We start from the raw sequence: 19,315 nt of genomic DNA, 5'->3' as shown, positions 1-19,315 counted from the left end.
GAACATTTTTGAAGGCAGTAGTGACATTTTCTATTCTGATGGAGTAAAGGAACTGAATTTGAATCCAGATTTCTATATTTTACTACAAAAAACAGAGAAGGACTATGCAAAAACATGAGGATGAAAGGTAACTTGGTAAGGGAAATAAAGAAAGGAAGAGTTCAAAGCTCTGAGGAAAGGAAGAACAGCAAAATAAAAACCAACAAAATGGACTTCAATAAACTCAGAGAACTGGCAGGTGAGATTTCATGTGAAAATAATTTATAAGGGGGAAAGGAGTTAAGAAGAGCTGGCAATGGAAAAATTGGAAGCGAAGTAAGAGACTTAACTCCTAAATCAGAAGCTTTTACTGATCTCAAACACAAGAAGGAAGTTAAAAGAATGTGAAAAATGGATCACACACATACAAAAGAACAGCACAAACACAGAAAATCAGAAAGCTCAAAGTAAAATGTGAGATGCATCTACCAAAAGCCATAAAGGCAAGAGAAATTCCATATAGCCTTTTGGAGGTCAAAACCAACCAAAACCCAACAAAAATCTAATAGCAAGGCTAGAGAAGAACTGGCATAGGTTGTGTAGGAGATGGTCAACTTTCCACCTTGGAGGTCTTTAAGAATCGGTTCCACATTCCACGTACGTCAGACATAACTGAAGGAGCTCCTTTGGCGTCGGGGCAGGAGGCTGATGCAGTGGAACTGCGAAGCCTTTGCCAGACCTTTTCCCTGCATTTTCATGACCATGTACACCTTATATTTGAAGAAATCAAAGTGCAGAGCAACTTACTCAAGGTCAGACACCTAGCTGAGAGAACAGGAGTCTGAACTCACGTCTCCTGGGCCAAAACCAATGTTCTGTTGGTTAGAGCAAAAGATGATGTACTAAGTTTTCCAGAATAGGCACCATTCTTCTGTTCAGTGTTTGTACAATGGGGTTTTGGGATCATGACCGGGTTGCGGAGCACTAGTGGAATACAAATGGTGTAATACTATGAAAGCATCTCTTTGGGCATGTGTTAACTCTTAACCTGGCAGTTGCACCACAACAGTGCTTCATCTGAACTATAGTTCGTATCTGGGACTGACTCAGAAGCAAAAAATCCAGCCTGCTCTCAGCCATTAGCAGAGAGTTAATGACTATTAGCAACACAGAGGAAGTAAAAATGAAATCTATTTGTCACACAAGGTATGAAACCCACAATACACACTTATTTCACTCGTGTAACATCAGTAAGATGTGTCTGCTGGGGACATAGTGCAATAGATTTTTAGGTGTGGTGCGTGGCTACCACGCCTGAGTGACATGCGATGCCTCCTGAGCCAGGATGTGGACCCAGTCCTCTCTTTACGCTGCCCCGAGAGCTTGACTTCCATTCACAATGAGACTCCTTCACTCTGTCCTGGCAGAACAGAAGGTCCCAGACAAAGCATACTTTGTTTGGGGACAAAGTAAAGGAGCCTTTTAAAAACAAAATCAGGGTACCTGAAATGCTAGAGGCTTTTACTCTGGTATTGCTCAGGATTGCCGGGAAATCTGATGAGAAGTGAGCTGTGCATTAGTCTCTCAGTGTATTATAAGATTAGTCCCTAAGTGCGAATTAGTGGAGGGTAGGGCCAACTCAAGAAAACCTCTTTTTGTTGTAGCCTCAAAAATGCATGAGTGTCTCTCATAAAATGCTCTGTGCCACTACAGATCAGAGTCAGCGGTCCTCAGAAAGGAAGGTGAAACAGCAGAAGCCCCAGATTACCCCCAGACCCCCGAGCTAACTGCTAGCTTTGCTGCCCGGGCACTGGCTGACTGGAGGAAGAACAGAGAGCATAGCACAAGGGGTTTGGTCTACGCCAAAAGGAAAAAATGGTCTGGTGTGGTCTTTAGACACGTGTTTGGGTATAATGAATTCATGCTCAGAACTGCAAGAGTGGTGTCAGCTTTTCCAACAAAAAGCTTGGAGCTGCTGGCCAGCTTGTCTTGATGTAAAGCAGATCATATCCTACTGCCTGTATGCCAGTAGACAAAAACGTAGCTGAGAAGGTAATGGCCACGGAAAGGACCCTGGTGTGTTCAATCCTTCTCCTTCAGCACCTTGGCTCTGCAGCCATGGCAGCCCCAGGAATGGATGGCTCCCATCTGCTGACGTCTAAGCTGAGAGGTTCTTCTCAGTTACAGTGCCACACAGAGATATGCCAGTATTTAACACGAGAGCCAAAGAACTCTGAAGGAAAATCACTATGAAGTAGGGGGAAACAACCCTTGTAAAGCAAGTGCAAAGGAAAGGAATAACCACCTGCTCTGTTTTAACGAGAAAAAGGTAAAAACATTTGAAATTTCCTCCTTCCAAAGGCACTCCTGTCGAGTTAGGACAGTCCCCTCTGTCCCTCTAACACAGCACCTTTTGAAAGTGCCCAGTGCGGAGTCCCAGCGCCTGGCGAGTGCCCGGGATGTGCTGCAGCCCTGCCGAGGGCTGGGGACCGCTGACCCACCCGAGTCCAGCCCGCGCCTGCCCTCTGCTGCCACAACACGAGTGGAGCGGTGATGCTCCACCTCCCACGGCACCCCGGAGCTTCCTAAGGAACGTTCACACCAGACTGAAATGAGAGGTTAAACCAAAAGGATAACTTGGTGGTCAAGAGAAACATTTCTCTTAGTTTATGCCAAAAAATAACTTTTTAAAGACTACATTAAAAACACGCTCATAGCATTCAAAACTTGTGGTGCTGAGCTCATTTATTACCAACTGTTAACTGTGTTAACTGTTAACTGTGCATTCAATTGCCAGCTCTTATCTGCATTATTAAGGCCCAATATATGAGGACAGCTATACCTTTCACAGTGGTATCATTTCTACCTCAAACCCAACGACTTTTCAATGAAAACCGCTGCCGAACTCCCTGTGGTGTGCTGGCTGTGCAAATGCATAAGAGAAAATAGACTCAGCCATTTCAAACCCAGGTAGGGTCTGTCCCTTCACCTCTGAGAACTGTTTCGACTGAAACTTGTGTTTGTAAATCTAAGTCAATCTCACAGGGTCTCCAAAGAGCATTAAGTAATTAGCCTACAAAAGCTACAGGCTCGTTAACCCAGAGCATACTGACCCATGTGTGAGAAAAGACTCTATAAAACTCAATTTCCTCAATCACATACCATTTCTGCTCAACTTCTTCCTTCCCCAATAAAGCTAATTAAATGGAATCCACACACAGTTTATTGGGACACCTTTGGGACTTGGCAGAAAATCTTCCCCTTATCATGCACTGCTTTGTGTGTTAACAGGAATACTGGGATACAGTGCAGAAAAAGAAGAGGTGGACTAATCTAAGATGATGGCTTCCCCCCCCCCCCCCCCCCCGAGGTTCCAGTTCTTTTCTGTATTGGGCAAACTCCTATCTGGCTCTGAAATTTAAGACTGGCAGTTCCAAGGAGTGTTTCAAATCTCAATGGCTGATCAACACCTACGTTTTGCTTAGCAGTCAGTGAAATTTACTGTGAGTGGAAAAGGGTGAGCTTGGGTAATGAAATACGAAAGTAGATTTGGAACAGCAAGAACTGAGTCACATATGAGTTTGCCTTCTCATATCAAGAAACCCTGTCCTCCTCCAGCCTTTCTCACCGAAAGCCACTTCCCTCTTCTGCTGCTGCTGCTCTCAGCCTCTTTCAGCGAGTAGGAGTCATGAGTGAAGAGGAGATAGAAAGCAGCAGAAGACTGCGGCATCGAACAAGCCCACAGTTGGGTTAGGTAACAAGAAGTGTGAATCTTACTTCACTGCTAGCTTTTGGTGGAGCTGCTCAGAACAAGAGAACTGAGGGGGGTTTAACCTGTACATTTTACCTAGCCTGCTTCTTTTTTACAGAAACAACACCCTTTCCTCAGTCAGATTTACTTCCACTAAAGAATGGAGGAAGAACACCCAGAAACTCAGAGAGGTGGGAATAAAAGGAAAGCCATGTTATTCCAGCTGCCACCATTTCCCAACGCAGTTCAAGGAGGACCAGCACTAAGGCAGAAACTCCTCTGTAGGTGTTCCTCTCCTTCCACAGCATTTCAAAGGAGACTAAGACGGCCGCAGTTTAGCAAAGTGTGAAATCCTACTGCGAATTACATATGATATTATGTAAAAAATAAATACCTACTTTCATATATGGGACTACCAGAGTCATCCAACACTGGTTTCATCTGCCTCAAATCTGGCATCTTGTCTAAATCAGTAGCCCACATCCCCTCTCACATCAACAAAGGTGGACAGCCCTCTCTAGCCAGTGACGTAATCTGTAGACACTGCAGGCGCTGCAGTTTGCATGGGATAAATCCCTCTCTGGAAGCATTGGCAGGAATGGGATCTGTATCTACCTCAAGGAACCTCCTCACTAGTGAATGTCGTGGAGGACCAGCAAGAATTGGCCATTATTATGGGCCCGTGCGAACCACATGAAGTTCAACAAGGCCAAGTGCAAGGTCCTGCATGTGGGTCGGTGCAATCCCAAGCACGACTACAGGCCAAGGGCAAGGAATGGATTGAAAGCAGCCCTGAGGACAAGGACTTGGGGGTATTGATTGATGAGAAGCTCAACATGAGCTGGCAGTGTGCGCTTGCAGCCCAGAAAGCCAGCCGTGTCCTGGGCTGCATCAAAAGAAGTGTGACCAGCAGGTCGAGGGAGGTGATCCTGCCCCTCTGCTCCACTCTGATGAGACCCCCCTGCAGTACCGCATCCAGCTCTGGGGGTCCCCAGGACAAGAAGGACATGGAGCTGTTGGAGAGAGTCCAGAGGAGGCCATGGAGATGATCAGAGGGCTGGAGCACCTCTGCTATGAGGACAGGCTGAGAGAGTTGGGATTGTTCAGCCTGGAGAAAAGGCGGCTCTGGGGAGATCTAATTGCAGCCTGCCAGTACCTGAAAGGGCCTACAGGGAAGATGGAGAGGGACTGTTTATCAGGGAGTGTAATGACAGGACAAGGGGTAATGGGTTTAAGCTGAAGGAGGGTTGATTTAGATTAGATGTTAGAAAGAAATTCTTTACTGTTAGAGTGGTGAGGCCCTGGAACAGGTTGCCCAGAGAGGTTGTGGAGGTCCCATCCCTGGAAGTGTTTAAGGCCAGGTTGGATGAGGCTTTGGGCAACATGGTCTAGTGGAGGGTGTCCCTGCCTGCAGCAGGGGGGTTGGAACTAGATGATCTTTAAGGTCCCTTCCAACCCCAACCATTCTATGATTCTATGATTATCGGCAGCTACAACCCCTGGGACACCATTACCAGGCATACTACCAGCCCACAGAGAGCACCTGAGATCAACAGCTACATGCTCCTCTCCTAGATTACTTTTTCTTTTTAATTTCTCAGGATTTTGCATGTGAACAGTCACATCATATCACCTCTACTGTTAATCTCATACCCTTGGTGGATCTTTCATAAGGAAAGGGGAACAACTCAATTTTCTTTACAGATCATAAATGACAATACAGCCTACCAAATTACCAAGGGATGTAAGGGAGGAAAAATTACTGAAGACTAGTAAACTCCTGGGAAGGTTTTAGATTTTAAATAAGTCACCCCTCATATGTCTCAGGTTTCACACCAAGGTGCTAAGTTTAATTATATTTACTTATCCTCCAATGAGGGTTTGTAAGGATTATCTTATTAACTTTTGAACACCAGTCTAAAGATGTGAAGATTAATATGCAATATAGTGCTGCTGCCAGGTGTAATAAGCCCACAATTTGTGGTTAGAAAACACTTTTCAGTCCAAGAAAGAGAATTGCATATCTTGAGCTGATGATGGAAAGCTTTGCAGGGCAAAACCTAACGGGGCACCTAAAGGTGTCTGATGCAAGGTTCCAAAGAGAAGGAAAAAAGATCAACAGTCCCCACTAACAACCAAAGTAGATTTTGTTGGGTAACAGGTAGTGAAGCAGATCCATTCAGTGATGCAAAATGCGTAACTTCTCTCGGAAGGCTGCATGAGCCTTAAAACTCCCTACCACCAGCCCTAGTTTATGCAAAGAATACAAAGGGCTGTGAGGCTCCAGCTTCCCAAGGGTTATCTCTTCCCAGCTGACAGACCCATAACTCAGATCCCCAGATGAATAATGACTTGCCTCTTATGTGAGTGGAATGGAGCCATAACTCAAAGCTGACCATCGTGTGTTTATGTAGAGCCATTCCGAGGTCAAGATTTATTTCATATCATGGAAGAAGCAGTCTATTAGTCACAAGCACTTAATTCTTCGACAGCACAAAGTGATAATTCCCATAACTTACCAGCTTTGTTTTTCAATATCATTAATTAAACCCGGAAACTCCCCACGATAAATTACAGCAGAGATTCCTTGCTGAACGTGGAAGAAGACAAATTGACTTCATCTGTTCTTTATTGGTGAGATAACTCCACAACACGTTGCAATATCACATACCTGGATCTACATTAAATCGGTCTAGGAGTCTGAAGATCAGCTTGCTTAGTGTTTTGCGGTTAAATTTATCTGGTTTGTACCTGGACAGGCCTTGATATTGTCTGTAAGCAAATAAACAAAATCAGAAACAAACATCCGTGGAATCACCTGAAGTATGTTTCCCAAATAGGAGATATTTAACAGTGGAGGTATTAGGGTTTGCTAGGTGTGGGTAAGAACAGTTCCCTACCTTTCCCGAGTGACAGCAACAAGCCAACAATACAACCACACAAATTTCCCAGCCTATGATTGAAGCAAGGCCAGGGGCTTATTTTAAAGAAAGAGAAATGAGCAATTCCCTCTCGTCTTTTTTCAGAACTAAGACTGCAACTATTGCATCTACACCGTGAGTTTGACTGTCCTGTTGGCTTTGTGACTGACAGGAGCTATTCTAGTGAGAGGCAATTTATAAATTAAAACACACACGACTATTTCACGAGCACATGAAGGTTAACCACTTGCATCTCTTGTTTTTCTGCCACTTCATCACAGTATTATCTTCCTGCAAAACCTGTACAACCGATACTGAAACTCACCCTTGTCTGCAGCAAAGCACGAGAGTCTGATTGCTACAACCCGCTGGAGGAAGCTTTGATATTGTTATATTGCTAAGATCTACTGCACAGGTTTCATTCTGCACTCCTCTCTCCTGGCAGGAACTGAGCAGCTGTCAATGGGAATGGTATCTCTGTCTCACGGGCTGGGGTGTTTGAGAAAATTCTGGCACAGACACCAGAATTTCCCCTTCCTCAGCTGAAAAGTAAATATATTGCACTCCATCACGGTGAGAAATGATCTTAGATAGACAACCAGAGAACCTACTGTCCTCTGACAGCAAGTTGGCCCCAGCTGTTTAGAAAGTCAACAAGCGTTTCTACCTTGTGATGTCCCTGATGTTAAAACCAGGTTCACACCACGCGTCCAGGATCTGCAAGAGCTTGCTCTGGAGCTCAGGATATTCTCCCACATAATCTTCCACCACGTTAGTTTTATCTTGGAGCAGTAGTGGCGTACACATCTAGGAGAAGAGATCACATTTAAAGCCCTGTGCCCTGCCTCGGTCACCGTGTTTGCAGCCCGAGCGCTGTGGCTCGCACGAGGCACGGAAGAGGCCCATGACGCTGCAGGCTGGAACTGCCCGGGCTGTGCCATTCCCTGCTGCTCAGACACGGCGAGCAAGTCACAAACCATGTGTAATCAGCCAGGGCTGCCTAAAGGAGCGATGTGACATTTTCGACACAAATATTAGCCAACACGTGACATTTTCAAGACAAATATTAGCAAAGCTTCGAAACAGCAAAAGCACTAAACTCCATCATAGCGATAACCATTTGTCAAGGACACAGCCAGAATTTTTTATAAGTGGCTGCAGCTAGAAAAACAGTCCAGTAAGCTGTAATGGGCTCTAACAAAATACACTCTGCTGCTTCCCTAGATGTCAAGGTACATCAGCAATGCAGCAGTTACTTCTTGGGAACAAAGTAAAGCCTCCAGTGAAAGGCAGCACAACTCGGAGGGCCTTGATGGATCTCCTGCCTAACAAAAGGTGGATCTGATGACAGAGAAGCCTGCAGAGGAAATGACTCACCTTCTCCACATCTTGATCTGGCTGTAATTTTAGTTTAATACTCAGTATGGCTGCCTAGAAAATACAAAGAAAGTTGTGTATTTAGGAGAAGAACACCGCGGTGGATAAAAGGGCATTATTCCAAAGCAAAGTATACATGCTATTATACACATTTTTAATGTGTTAATTATTTCTGTTAAATTTTCAAGTACAACTGCATAAACATTTGGTCACATACACTCCGCTTAGAAATGTATAAGAGCACTCCAGGCAGAGTTGCATATTCCGAGCAGTAGCATAGGCCGGTGCAAAAATTAAAGATCAAGTTGTCTGGCAGAAAGAGAGAGAGAAAGTCAAGTGCTTGGACGAAATCAGCTAAGATGGGTATTTTCTATCAATATAATTTTAAAACCCACCTGACTCACCACACCTTTCTGAGTAAACTTTATCCATCTTGCTGTGCCTTTTAAATTTTGTACAACGGTTGCATTTTGTGAAAGCAACTCAAGATTTAAAAGACCCCAAAATCAAGAGCTGTCAGTTTTTGTAATTTCTGCGTAGCTCCGCAGCCCTGAAGGTGCTAAGGCTCACCACAGTCAGAAGGCCGTAAGAACTGTATTCTTCCCTTTTGTGGTATCTACAAATCTTTGATAAGCCAAGACCTGCCACGTTCACAGATTAACTCCGAATCAGTATCTTCTGTGGATGAGGAAACTCTGCTGTAGCGAACTGCGGGAACTCAGGCTGCGAGAAGAACTGGTTCAGCCGCCGTCTATCCTGTCCCAGCTCGGTGATTACAGAAATGTGTTACGATCTAACTGTGCATTGCTTGGGAGGCATACAAACTAATTAGAATTTCAAGCAGTTAATAGTGTCTAATTTCTGTAGTGTGTGAGAATACTTGGATCTCAAATACAGAATAAGCATATAATGCCTTTCTTTAATATAGTGTATTGTTCCAGTAAAAAGAGTAATAAAAGCAAGGAGCCTTTGAGCGCATTTATGTGTTAGTACTGACATAACTGCGAACTGGGTAACAAGGATGTTTTACATGATGTGTCCTTCTAAGTACTTTGCAAAGTTAGGCTGTATTTTCCAAAACGGTTATAAACAGTGTTTGAAAACAGGACACCTCTGCCCCCACCGCAGCATGCGTGTAACGCTAAGCAACAGCGGGACTGAGTACGTAATCAGCTGAGTTCACAGATGCTTATTTATTCAGATGAGGATAAAACAAGTATGTTCGGGCTTGGAGGAAAAGCTCTTACCTTCAAAAGGTATCTCTGTGATCTGTGATCGGTTTTGCTTTGAGAGAAAGACCATGAAAATGATGGATTTGTTTGTTGAAAGAGTTGCATATTAGAACTGTGTTATTTGCTGTAAACAAATGCAACACAGTAAAAAACGTGCTTTCCCCCCAAGCAAACACAGATTTATGTCACACTTCACCTGCATGAAACCATTAACCAGAAGAACGACCGAAGTGGGGCAGGAGCCCAGCTCAAAATGCATTTTCTGTGATCCCTCCTAGCATTCCAGTGGCTCCTCCACTGAGCTCCGCTCTGGCAGCACGTGTTCTGCAGAGCCAGCCACGCAACACAGACAAAACCTAACCGCTCAGCCGAGCATTGCTCACCGCAGCTGTCATGGATTCCATCACCTCCCGGGAAATTCGTGCGTGTATTTCACCCACGGCATCAACGACCGAGTGTACAAAAACAGACAACCAACACACACCATCTGAGTTCAATCCTACTGTTCAGAAAGAGCAGTGATACCCAGTTATCAGGGGGAAAACATTTTTTTTTGGTTTGGTTTTGGGGGTTTTGAGGTGTTTTTGTGGGGGAGTTGTTTGTTTTTATAACTACAAAATGAACACCGTGTCACTGACAGTCCAGGCTCCATCCCCAAAAGAGAAAACAGAAGATCTTTAAGTGATAAAAGCAGGAACTAACATTAAGGCAGTGACTGTACTCTACGAGCCAGATACTGAACAGAGCAGCACATTACCATTTCTGAGCCCAGCTAAATCTTCAACCAAATCTCTCCCTTACTCCAGACTTTATAACTATTCCACCTGTTCAGAGGCAAATACGCTGCTCTGCTCCACAAGCACCAAGTACCGTTTCTCTCAAATTATCAGATTAACATCACAAGTTCAAGCTGAGTAATTATTCTCAACTTCTATACAAGTTGAAGGTTTCTACTTCTGTTTTGGACCTGAAGAAGGGGTTTGGGTCTTCAAAGCTTTGGCAGCTGGTTTTATTTTCCTCTCAGCTACCTCAGTTTGCTGCATTAAAAAAAAAAGACTCGCAACTCTTAAAATCTTGTTTCACCATTTGATCTCATTAGTACCTTTAATTAAACAAGTAATCTGTTAGTTTTAACATGCAAGCATACAATGGTTTCCCTAATAGCTTTTTAATGTTCACATGCATGTTCAGATTAACCTAATTGCAGAACTGTTATCTAAACAGCATGGGTTGATCTGCATCTCTATTAACCGTACAGGTGAATTAATCAGATGAACGTGTGCCGCGTCAGGTTCGGTTTTCCTTTTACTGGATGTGCCTTCTTTGCTCTGTACCAAAGGGTGCAGAGCAACAAATATTCCTTCAGCCAAGTGAGGAGAGATATTGCTTTCCAACCCAGCTGCAGCAGAACCAGCTCACACCACCACAGCTGCAGGTCATAGAATCACAGAATCCCAGACTGGTTTGGGTGGAAGGGACCTCACAGCCCACCCAGTCCCACCCCTGCCATGGGCAGGGACACCCTCCACTAGCCCAGGTTGCCCAAAGCCCCATCCAACCTGGCCTTGAACACTGCCAGGGAGCCAGGGGCAGCCACAGCTTCTCGGGGCAACTTGTGCCAGGGCCTCAGCACCCTCACAGGGAAGGATTTCTGTCTCAGATCTCATCTCCATCTCCCCTCCTGCAGCTTCAGGCCATTCCCCTTGGCCTGTCACTCCCTGCCCTTGTCACCAGCCCCTCTCCAGCTTTCCTGGAGCCCCTGCAGGGACTGGAAGGGGCTCTAAGGTCTCCCCAGAGCCTTCTCTTCTCCAGGTTGAACAACCCCAACTCTCTCAGCCTGTCTCCAGAGCAGAGGTGCTCCAGCCCTCGGATCATCTCCGTGGCCTCCTCTGGACTCGCTCCAACAGCTCCATGTTCTTCTTGTGCTGGGGACCCCCGAGCTGGACACAGTATTGCAGGGGGGTGTCACCAGAGTGGAGCAGAGGGGCAGAATCCCCTCCCTCGACCTGCTGCTCACGCTGCTGGACACACAGCCCAGGACACGGGTGGCTTTCCGGGCTGCCAGTGCACACTGCTGGGTCATGTTGAGCTTTTCATCCCCCAACACCCCCAGGTCCTTCTCCTCAGGGCTGCTCTCAATCCATTCTCTGCCCAGCCTGGAGTTGTGTCTGGGATTGCCCCGACCCACGTGCAGGACCTTGCCCTTGGCCTAGTTGAACTTCATGGCAGGATGGATCCTGCCATCAACACTCACTCACTTCAAGCAAATTACACAAGCTGGTTTTTAACATCAGCTAACGTAGGTGATAGAGCAGTCAGACGAATTGCACTGCTGGCAGAACCTTCCTGCAGCGGGGAACACCCTCAGCAGCAGGGCAGGAGCCCCGTCCGTGCACAAAGCTAAATGTGGAAGGAGACGATGACCTGGGTCCTACAAAACAACCACACTGGATTGCAGGGTGTAGTTACACGGGCTGGCTGGCTGAATAGTAAGGACAACTGAGATAAAATCAGCATGTTTACAATAGGAATAATAAGAGAAGAGATATGAGTAACTGTAATAAAGATGAAAGTGTTTGGCAGCTGTGTCTGTGGTCTCAACTTAGAGCTATTTTAAGATTTTGTTTTGTTATTATCATGTTTTGAATTGTTTCACTCCACAAACAAGTTTTGTGTAAAACGACCCTATTTTTAACAGTCTGTTTATAGATGATAAGATCTTCAGAAAAGCAACACCTCATTCGCAGACTCGTTCTGTAGTCAGAAAACAAACACTTTAATTAGGCAGAGAGCATGCAGTAACTGAAATGGTGAGAATCCCCCTCCCCACCCAAGAACAAGCATTTCCCCCTGTGCAGTGCTGCACTCTCCAACCTGTGCTGGAAGACCAGCCAGGGGAGCTGGAAGCGAGCAATTACAGAAATCCAGCTGCAGATCCTCAGAGCCAGACCCTGGATTGGCAGCGCAACGAAAACCCCAAGCAGCAGATCCCTCCCCCGCTTCCCCGGCTGATCAATGGGAGCAAAAATCCTGCTACGGGGCAGGAAGATGGAAAAGCCCTGGTGAACACTAACATATTGTCAGCTGGTCACCAGGGGCTACTCACCCTCAAACCATAAAGAGAACATGCTCTAGCCCTGACTGGTGGTACAAGTAGCCTTTTCACAAAAATATATTTCATGCATAGAGAGTTTCCAGCATGTAATCCAGTATCAACAAATAATTAGCACTATCAGTGTTATTGCCATACATGAAATTGTTTAATTTACACTACAACCCTCCTGCCTCAGGTCATAACAGAAATACGGGAAAGGCTGGTCCCTCTCTTGCCTTGCATCCCCCAAGCATGTACAGGACAGGTACGCGATGAAGCCACTGCTTAGTACAGGAGAAGAGGCGATGGCCCATTGCCTGAGTCAAATCCCAGCAACGTTTGTGAGTCTCGTTGTCCTTGGGGAGCTTTGGGTCATTCTTTGATTTAATTATAGTGAAAGCAAAAATCATATTTGGACATTTTGTAATGGTTTTGTTTCCCAAGGATAAACGCCTAAAAATATCGCAAAGGTGGGCTGGATGAGGATGGGGAAGAACTCAAAGCTGGGCAATACTACATTAAATTATGTCTAAAATGCATGTAGGTGCACTGACCACAGGATAGGGGAAGTTACCCAAACTTGACGCGTTCAGGCCAAGCCACAAGCACCAGACCACTCTTCTAGTCATGCGATTGCAAAAACAAGAGTATGGGAAAATGGGGAGTGTTTTGAAGTGAACACACAAACCCACAGCACCCTGCACCAATACCTGATCCTCTCTACTTGTTTTGAATGCAATTGGCTCTGTCTCATCTAAAAATGACTATTCTTTCCATATACAGTACGAAGTGCAGGAAGCCACACAAGATCTTATCTGCAAGGGCATGTGCACTTGGGTGGTGTCTACACTGACAATTTAGGCAATTTTCCCACGGTGGGGTTAGCATCAGAGGAATAACCTTTTGCTAGTAGCTATGCTTGGAGTGATGATGCAGGACAGACACAAATGGTTTCTGATGACTCCTGCATTACTTAGCTGTGCTGCAAGCAAGTTGGGACAACACAAAGGTAAATATGCCTGTGCCTGACTTAGGGTAGTATTTCTGAAGCAACGGTGACGGAATTTCTGAAAACCCATAGAACAGACCACACAACAGAACGAGACTTTGCAGAGGAGGATTCAACGTCAAGTCTAAGAAAATCACAGCCTGGATACATAATAATGGTAGAAATAATTGAGTAAAAGTCACACCACATATTAATCATTGGGAACATCTGTTTTGTGTTTTGGAATCACTCATTTCAAACTTGTGGCTAATCAGGTTAGATGTTTAATTACTTCCTGCTTAAAGAGCATACAATATACACAGCTGTCTTCAGGAAGATCTTCAGAAACGAGAAAAGCACAAGATTTCCCAGGTCCACTTTCAAGAGAGCATGAACATATTTTGTAAGGAGTGAGACCATCAAAATGAAGTAGTGACAGGTTACTCATATCTAAAGAATTTGAGGTAGAGGGAGAGAAGTAAAAGTCAAGGTTGGAATATGCGTGTGCCCAGATGAAGGGAAGAGGGAACTGAAACAAACACTTGGGTGATTTGTCTTCCTCAGGTCACCCACAGCAGTTTTAAACCTGGTTTAACTGGTCCGTGGATGAGGATCCTCTAGAGCAGTGCCCAAGTCTCCTGTGCACACCAGCCTCCCACCTTCACCAGATCCAGGCTAGATCTGCAGGACCTCCACATCTCTTCTCCAAGAGCTCGCTTGCTTGACGAGAGCCCAGGAATGCTGGCACTAGGAGCAGAATACCACCATCCGAATTGTTATTTCCCAGCAACACGCAAGCTCCTTCCCAACCACTTCACCAGACAGACACCCAGAGCAGAGGCAGCTCCAGCAGACATGGTGTTTGGGAGCAGGCAGCACAGCGGTCCATGATGGCCCACAGGCTGGCTACCTCTGTTCCAGAGTGGCATGAATCTAGCAGGCAACGTGCCACTGAAGCTGTCTTTTGGCAGTAGATTAAGTTAGTAGGAAAAAAGGGTTGAGACTGACGCCATCATCTTTACATGAGAAACATGCCATGTTATGTTTTCCTTGGTTTACTTATTGATTATTATTTTTCCTTTAAAAGAAACAAGGAAATTCAAATGCACACACTTTAAATATAGTAAGAGGTGAACAAGCCTTTCTAATTAAGGTGGTGAAGTAGTATCAGAGACGGTTTTACTGTCCTGAGAACAGCTCAAAAAAGTCAGAGTGAAGGAATCCAAAATGTGACGATCCATTAATGTGCTCAATCAATCTTAACGCTGATCTGTATCAATAGATTTGCAAAAATACACCATGTGTACTCAAGCACCATCTATGAAGTAGGACCACAAACAATAACATCCCTGAATTGGTGTTCGAAACATGGCTACACTGAAAATTGACAGTCATGTTAGTGATTGAACATTTCCACACTTTAGCATATTTGTATTCAAGTTTAACTCCTCGGTCAACCATCCTTTCTACCGAATGATCAAATTACTTCCGTAATAGTACGTATTGCTGACAGAAAATCTGAATTCTGTGTCTATGGAGCTTTTTCTCTGGGTACTCAAATTTATTTTATGACAAATTTTAACAACTGAATTTTAATAGATAATCCACATTATCTTAATTGAAAGAGCAAACATTAACTGAATGTAACATCTAGACTCAACCTTCATTATTTGTAGAAAATTAACGGATGAAATATTAGTAGGAAAAATATACTCTGCTTTTGAAAACAGAGAAATCTGGATGGACAACAACCAAAAACACTGTTAAAAATTAAATACTCCCTGTCCCACTAATAGCTTAATCCAATATTCTTGTTTAAGAACCGAACTGGTGAAGAGGAGAAAAATGCTGCTAGTCACCGATACAGAGGAGTTGGAGTGGGAGCTCTCTCAGGCTCAAGAATATTTCTGGTTGTCAGAGGCTAAAAAGATTATTTATTGTTTCCTTCCTAAACCCAGCTCCACTGCCACCTGTTCAGAATTTACTATAGAGCTGTTAAACACGACGAGAACTTTGATGCTGACTGTGAAAACAAGTTTCACTGTATCTGACCCGAGCAGCACTCACTACTGATCCAGAAGCAAAGGAATTTGATTTTTTTTTCTTTAAGCACAGCTATCTTTTTACCTTTATAAGCTGTTTAAAAAAATGTAAATAAAATAACTCAGTGGACAATAGAGGGCATTCATCCCACAGAAAGACAGCCGCCACCCTTAGACATGAAATATCGCAGCACATTAAGTCATGAGACCCCGCTAATCAAAGCTGACAGGGCCCTGAATGTGATTTCTGCTGAGACTTAGCGATATCATGGGGCACTGAAGCATGCACAGCCTGCCAGACTGCCCCTGTTCATGCGACAATGGCTTTTATTCCTGAAAGGGGCCTGCGAGTGACAAGAGTCCCCTTTGTCTTTGGGCTCCCGCATTCGCGGTGCAAGAGAGGTTCATTCAACCAGCCCCAGACACTCTTTGAAAGGCTGAAGTGTAACACAAGATGACCATGAAACACTAGCTTGCCTTCTGCCTACCCCTCATTCTTCTCCGGCACAGCCTGGCCCATTCAGGGCCTCTCACAGACTCGCTCGCGCTGCATTACCCCCGGTCTGCTGAATCCCTGCATTGTCCCGGCCTCTCCAGCAGCCATCGCCCTTCCCACAGAGCCGTCCCGGCAGCGCGGCCGAGCTCAGCACGGCCCAGGACAGCCTGGGTTGAGGGCAGCATGGAGCTGTGGCTCCGGCTAGCTTCTGAGAAGGGGACAAAGCCGCCATGTTTCACCTGAAGCTATCTCAGCGGGAATGTTAAACCCTTCTGCCTCTTTGCACCACGCAGGCCATGAGGAGCTGACCCGGGAGCTCCTTGCGCGGCTCCAGGACTCCCCACAAGGCCCCACACCGCCATACTCCTCCGGCAGCTGCAAATGCCATTCACAAAAGAATGGCTAAAAACCCCAAAGAGGCCAGACACCTCAAAACCCCACTTACATACCCTGCTTTTTCCTTTAACTCTCACTCTATCAGCTTGTTTTCCTGCATGGTGGGAGCACTAGTGCCATCCGCTGGCCAGCACTCCCATCAGGTGCCTCCTCCTCACGGCCGCTCTTCTGCGCTGCTAAATCAGAATAAAGTTACCTCCACCCGTGCCACCTCACCAAGCCCACCACCGCTTGTCCGCAGCCAGCGGTTTTCCGGCTCCCCAGGACGCCTGCAGCCTGTCCCGCACCTCACCGCCAACTCCCGGCTGCTGCGATTCACAAACTGGTTCAGCTTTTGACCAGCTCTACTAAAACAAGGCATACAGGGAAGGCCAGACGTGCTTCAGAAACAAATAACCGCCACGGCCGTCCCCAGGATCTCGTTTTCTGAAGAGATTTGTCTCCAAAACCTCTGTGAGGGCAAGGAGCCTTAACCCACAGGTAGAGCCAGGCACCTCCATGGTTCGCACTCCACAGTAGGAAATACATCAAAACAGGCAAAGGGAATAATGAGCTCTAGAATAAATGTCTGGCGTCTTACTGTAAACACGGCAAGAAAATAAAGAATGACAGGAAGGATTTATAAAGATTTCTGTCCTTTCAGGTGAGAGACAGAAGAGACAAAAATCCTACACGTGAATCTGCTTTGCTGCCCCATCTAAAAGACAGGGAAGAGGAGGATGAGCCGACACGCCACAGCCCACTGCAAGTGCTCAGAGCCGTTGTTCCAGGTTTTTTGGGGTTAGTTGCTGTGAACTTAGGTATGATCAGGTCCCAAGGGGAATAAAACATTTCCTGTTATTCTTGAAGATAATTCTATTCATCCTTCTGGCAACAAAACAAAACTAGAAGAAAGTTATGACTGAGGGTAAGCAACAGTTGAGGTTTCCTGTTCTTCACACTGGGAATGACTAGTAAATGAGCTTTTCTGTGGAAGAAAGAACAGAAAAACAATTCCACCAAAAAACATTTAGAGCTTTCCAAAACCAGATCTAGAAAGAACTGCATTTCTAATGACAACAATAAATATCTTTGGAGCCGTGAACTTAAAAATCACACTTCAATGTAGTCAAATACTACATTTCTGTTAGGATTTTCAAACAATTGTGGTCAGAAACTTCTTAAGTAAAAGAGTACGTTTCAGGCAGCTACCTGTGACCTTCTAATCAAATATGAAATATCCTTGTTTCAGTTTTCAAAGAAATCAACAAGAATGGAATTCCACGATCTCACTTGGGAATTAGGCTTTACTGAAGAATAGGATTTAAATAGGATTTTTAAAATGCTGTTCGATTTTTTTCTTTTGTTAAACAAGATCAAGCTGTTCTAGACCATCAAAGTGAACCTTTGAGAAAAACAAACCTATGGTTTTTACCTTTAAAAAAAAAAAAAAAAAAAGCATTAACAGTATTGCAGTCTGCTCATGAGAACACTCGCAAGGCTCCCAAGACATCATGGTGATGCCAGAGATGCTGCGAGTACTCCAAACCACAGGGTAAAACACCAAATTCTGGGTTTGGTGAACGCCTGCCAGCGTCAGCCACTCAAACTCAAATACACGAGTAGTAACACATTTTGAATATGAGCCTCAATGGTAAAGAGGCTTCGAAACTCTTCAAACTGAGAACCCTTTGCTTAGGGTAATCACGTGAGAACAGAGAGATTTTCCAAGCCCTCCTCGCTGCGGGCGGATTGGAGATAGCACAGCAGGTCTATGACCAACTACTAAAATCCCTTCTTTTCTTGCCAAGGACAAGGAAACAAAAAAGGACGCAACCATCCTCTTAAATTCTCCAAATTAAACCCTATTAACCCATTACTTTCAAAGGTCAAAAAAGGGGTGGAGGAAGGATTCACTGGCATTCTGTACTCGGTCATTAGAAAAAATGAGGTTGAACAGAGCCTACTCGTGTACACGGGAAGACCACGCTAAGCTCTACCATTCACAGCGTGCAGCTGCTGCGATGAAATGGAATTCACATTGAAATGCATCCAAAAAAAAGGACACAGACATTACCAGAGAACCAGAGAGCTGGGTAGGTAAATTTATTTGAAAGACATGACCCACCTCTTTGTAATTGCCCTTGTGATAAAGATGACTGACATGTCCAAGCAAATAGTTCCGGTCTGCTGTATGGAGCTGGTAAATGCTAATCAGAGGGTCAAGAAGATTAGCTGGGCACTGGGCTAGTATTCTGAGTACACGGGCCTGCAGCTTCTTCAGCTTGATGCCAGACTAAAAAAAAAAAAAAAAACCAAAACCAAAAAATCAAACACAGATTTAGTAAAGATGGCTACAATTCAACGGCAGTTGAAAATGCAGCTTGTTTAAACAGTGGAATAAGCCAATGCCTTGGGAAGGGATTCTCCAATTTCCCCACGGAGTCTGCAAGCAGAAATCAGAACAATATGATACACATTTTTTTCACAGCATCCAATTTGAAAACATTAAATGTTTGCGGGATAATTCTGGAAGAGGCATATGGCCTTGTGCAAAAGTAAAATATGAAACTGGAAAAATGCCCTCTTTTACTAACACAGCTATTTAGAAATTCTCCCCTCTAGTTCCCAGCAGAAAATCTTTGAATCCAACAACTCCCCTCAAGGGAGATCTCACCTATCACCTATCAGGCATAAGAATTCAATTCTCATTCCCAGGCTTGCTCCTGGGTGCAAGAAGGGCAGGAAAAGCAAAAGCATTGTCAAAAGATGCAGAGATACAAGGATTAATCCTTGTGTTCCTACACAATCGTTCTCTTACAACAGGAATTTCAGTGCCAGTAGCACTTTGCTGCACTTTGCAGATACTGCAATGGCAGAGCTGAACATCTAAAAAGAGCCATTTGGAAAAATGGGAAATGAAACAACACAAATATAAAAGTGTCTTGCAGTTCAGAGACAAAGCATACAAAAAAAGAGGAAATCTCAGTAGGTCAGAATATATGAAGGCAGAAGGAATGGTAAACATTAGGACGTATAATCTGATGACCCAACGTTACA

At 44.8% G+C, this 19,315-nt stretch overlaps 1 protein-coding gene across 17 annotated transcripts in view; it reads right to left on the bottom strand.

Annotated features, from left to right (window-relative positions):
- Positions 1–19,315, bottom strand: part of EXD3 (exonuclease 3'-5' domain containing 3) — a 299,324-nt gene that overhangs the window by 175,647 nt on the left and 104,362 nt on the right. For all 17 annotated transcript variants that reach the window (XM_075772087.1, XM_075772099.1, XM_075772095.1 and 14 more), the window contains 4 exons: positions 18,384–18,551; positions 8,029–8,082; positions 7,319–7,458; positions 6,402–6,502 (listed from right to left, as the gene is read on the bottom strand). In XM_075772087.1, coding sequence (XP_075628202.1) covers positions 6,402–6,502; positions 7,319–7,458; positions 8,029–8,082; positions 18,384–18,551 — 463 coding nt within the window. The remainder of the gene's footprint in view (positions 1–6,401; positions 6,503–7,318; positions 7,459–8,028; positions 8,083–18,383; positions 18,552–19,315) is intronic.

This window comes from Balearica regulorum, chromosome 20, assembly GCF_011004875.1.
Source record: "Balearica regulorum gibbericeps isolate bBalReg1 chromosome 20, bBalReg1.pri, whole genome shotgun sequence".
NCBI classification, from domain to species: domain Eukaryota; kingdom Metazoa; phylum Chordata; class Aves; order Gruiformes; family Gruidae; genus Balearica; species Balearica regulorum.
The sequence above is the reverse complement of the archived record's forward strand: the minus strand, read 5'-3'. Positions and strand labels throughout refer to the sequence as shown.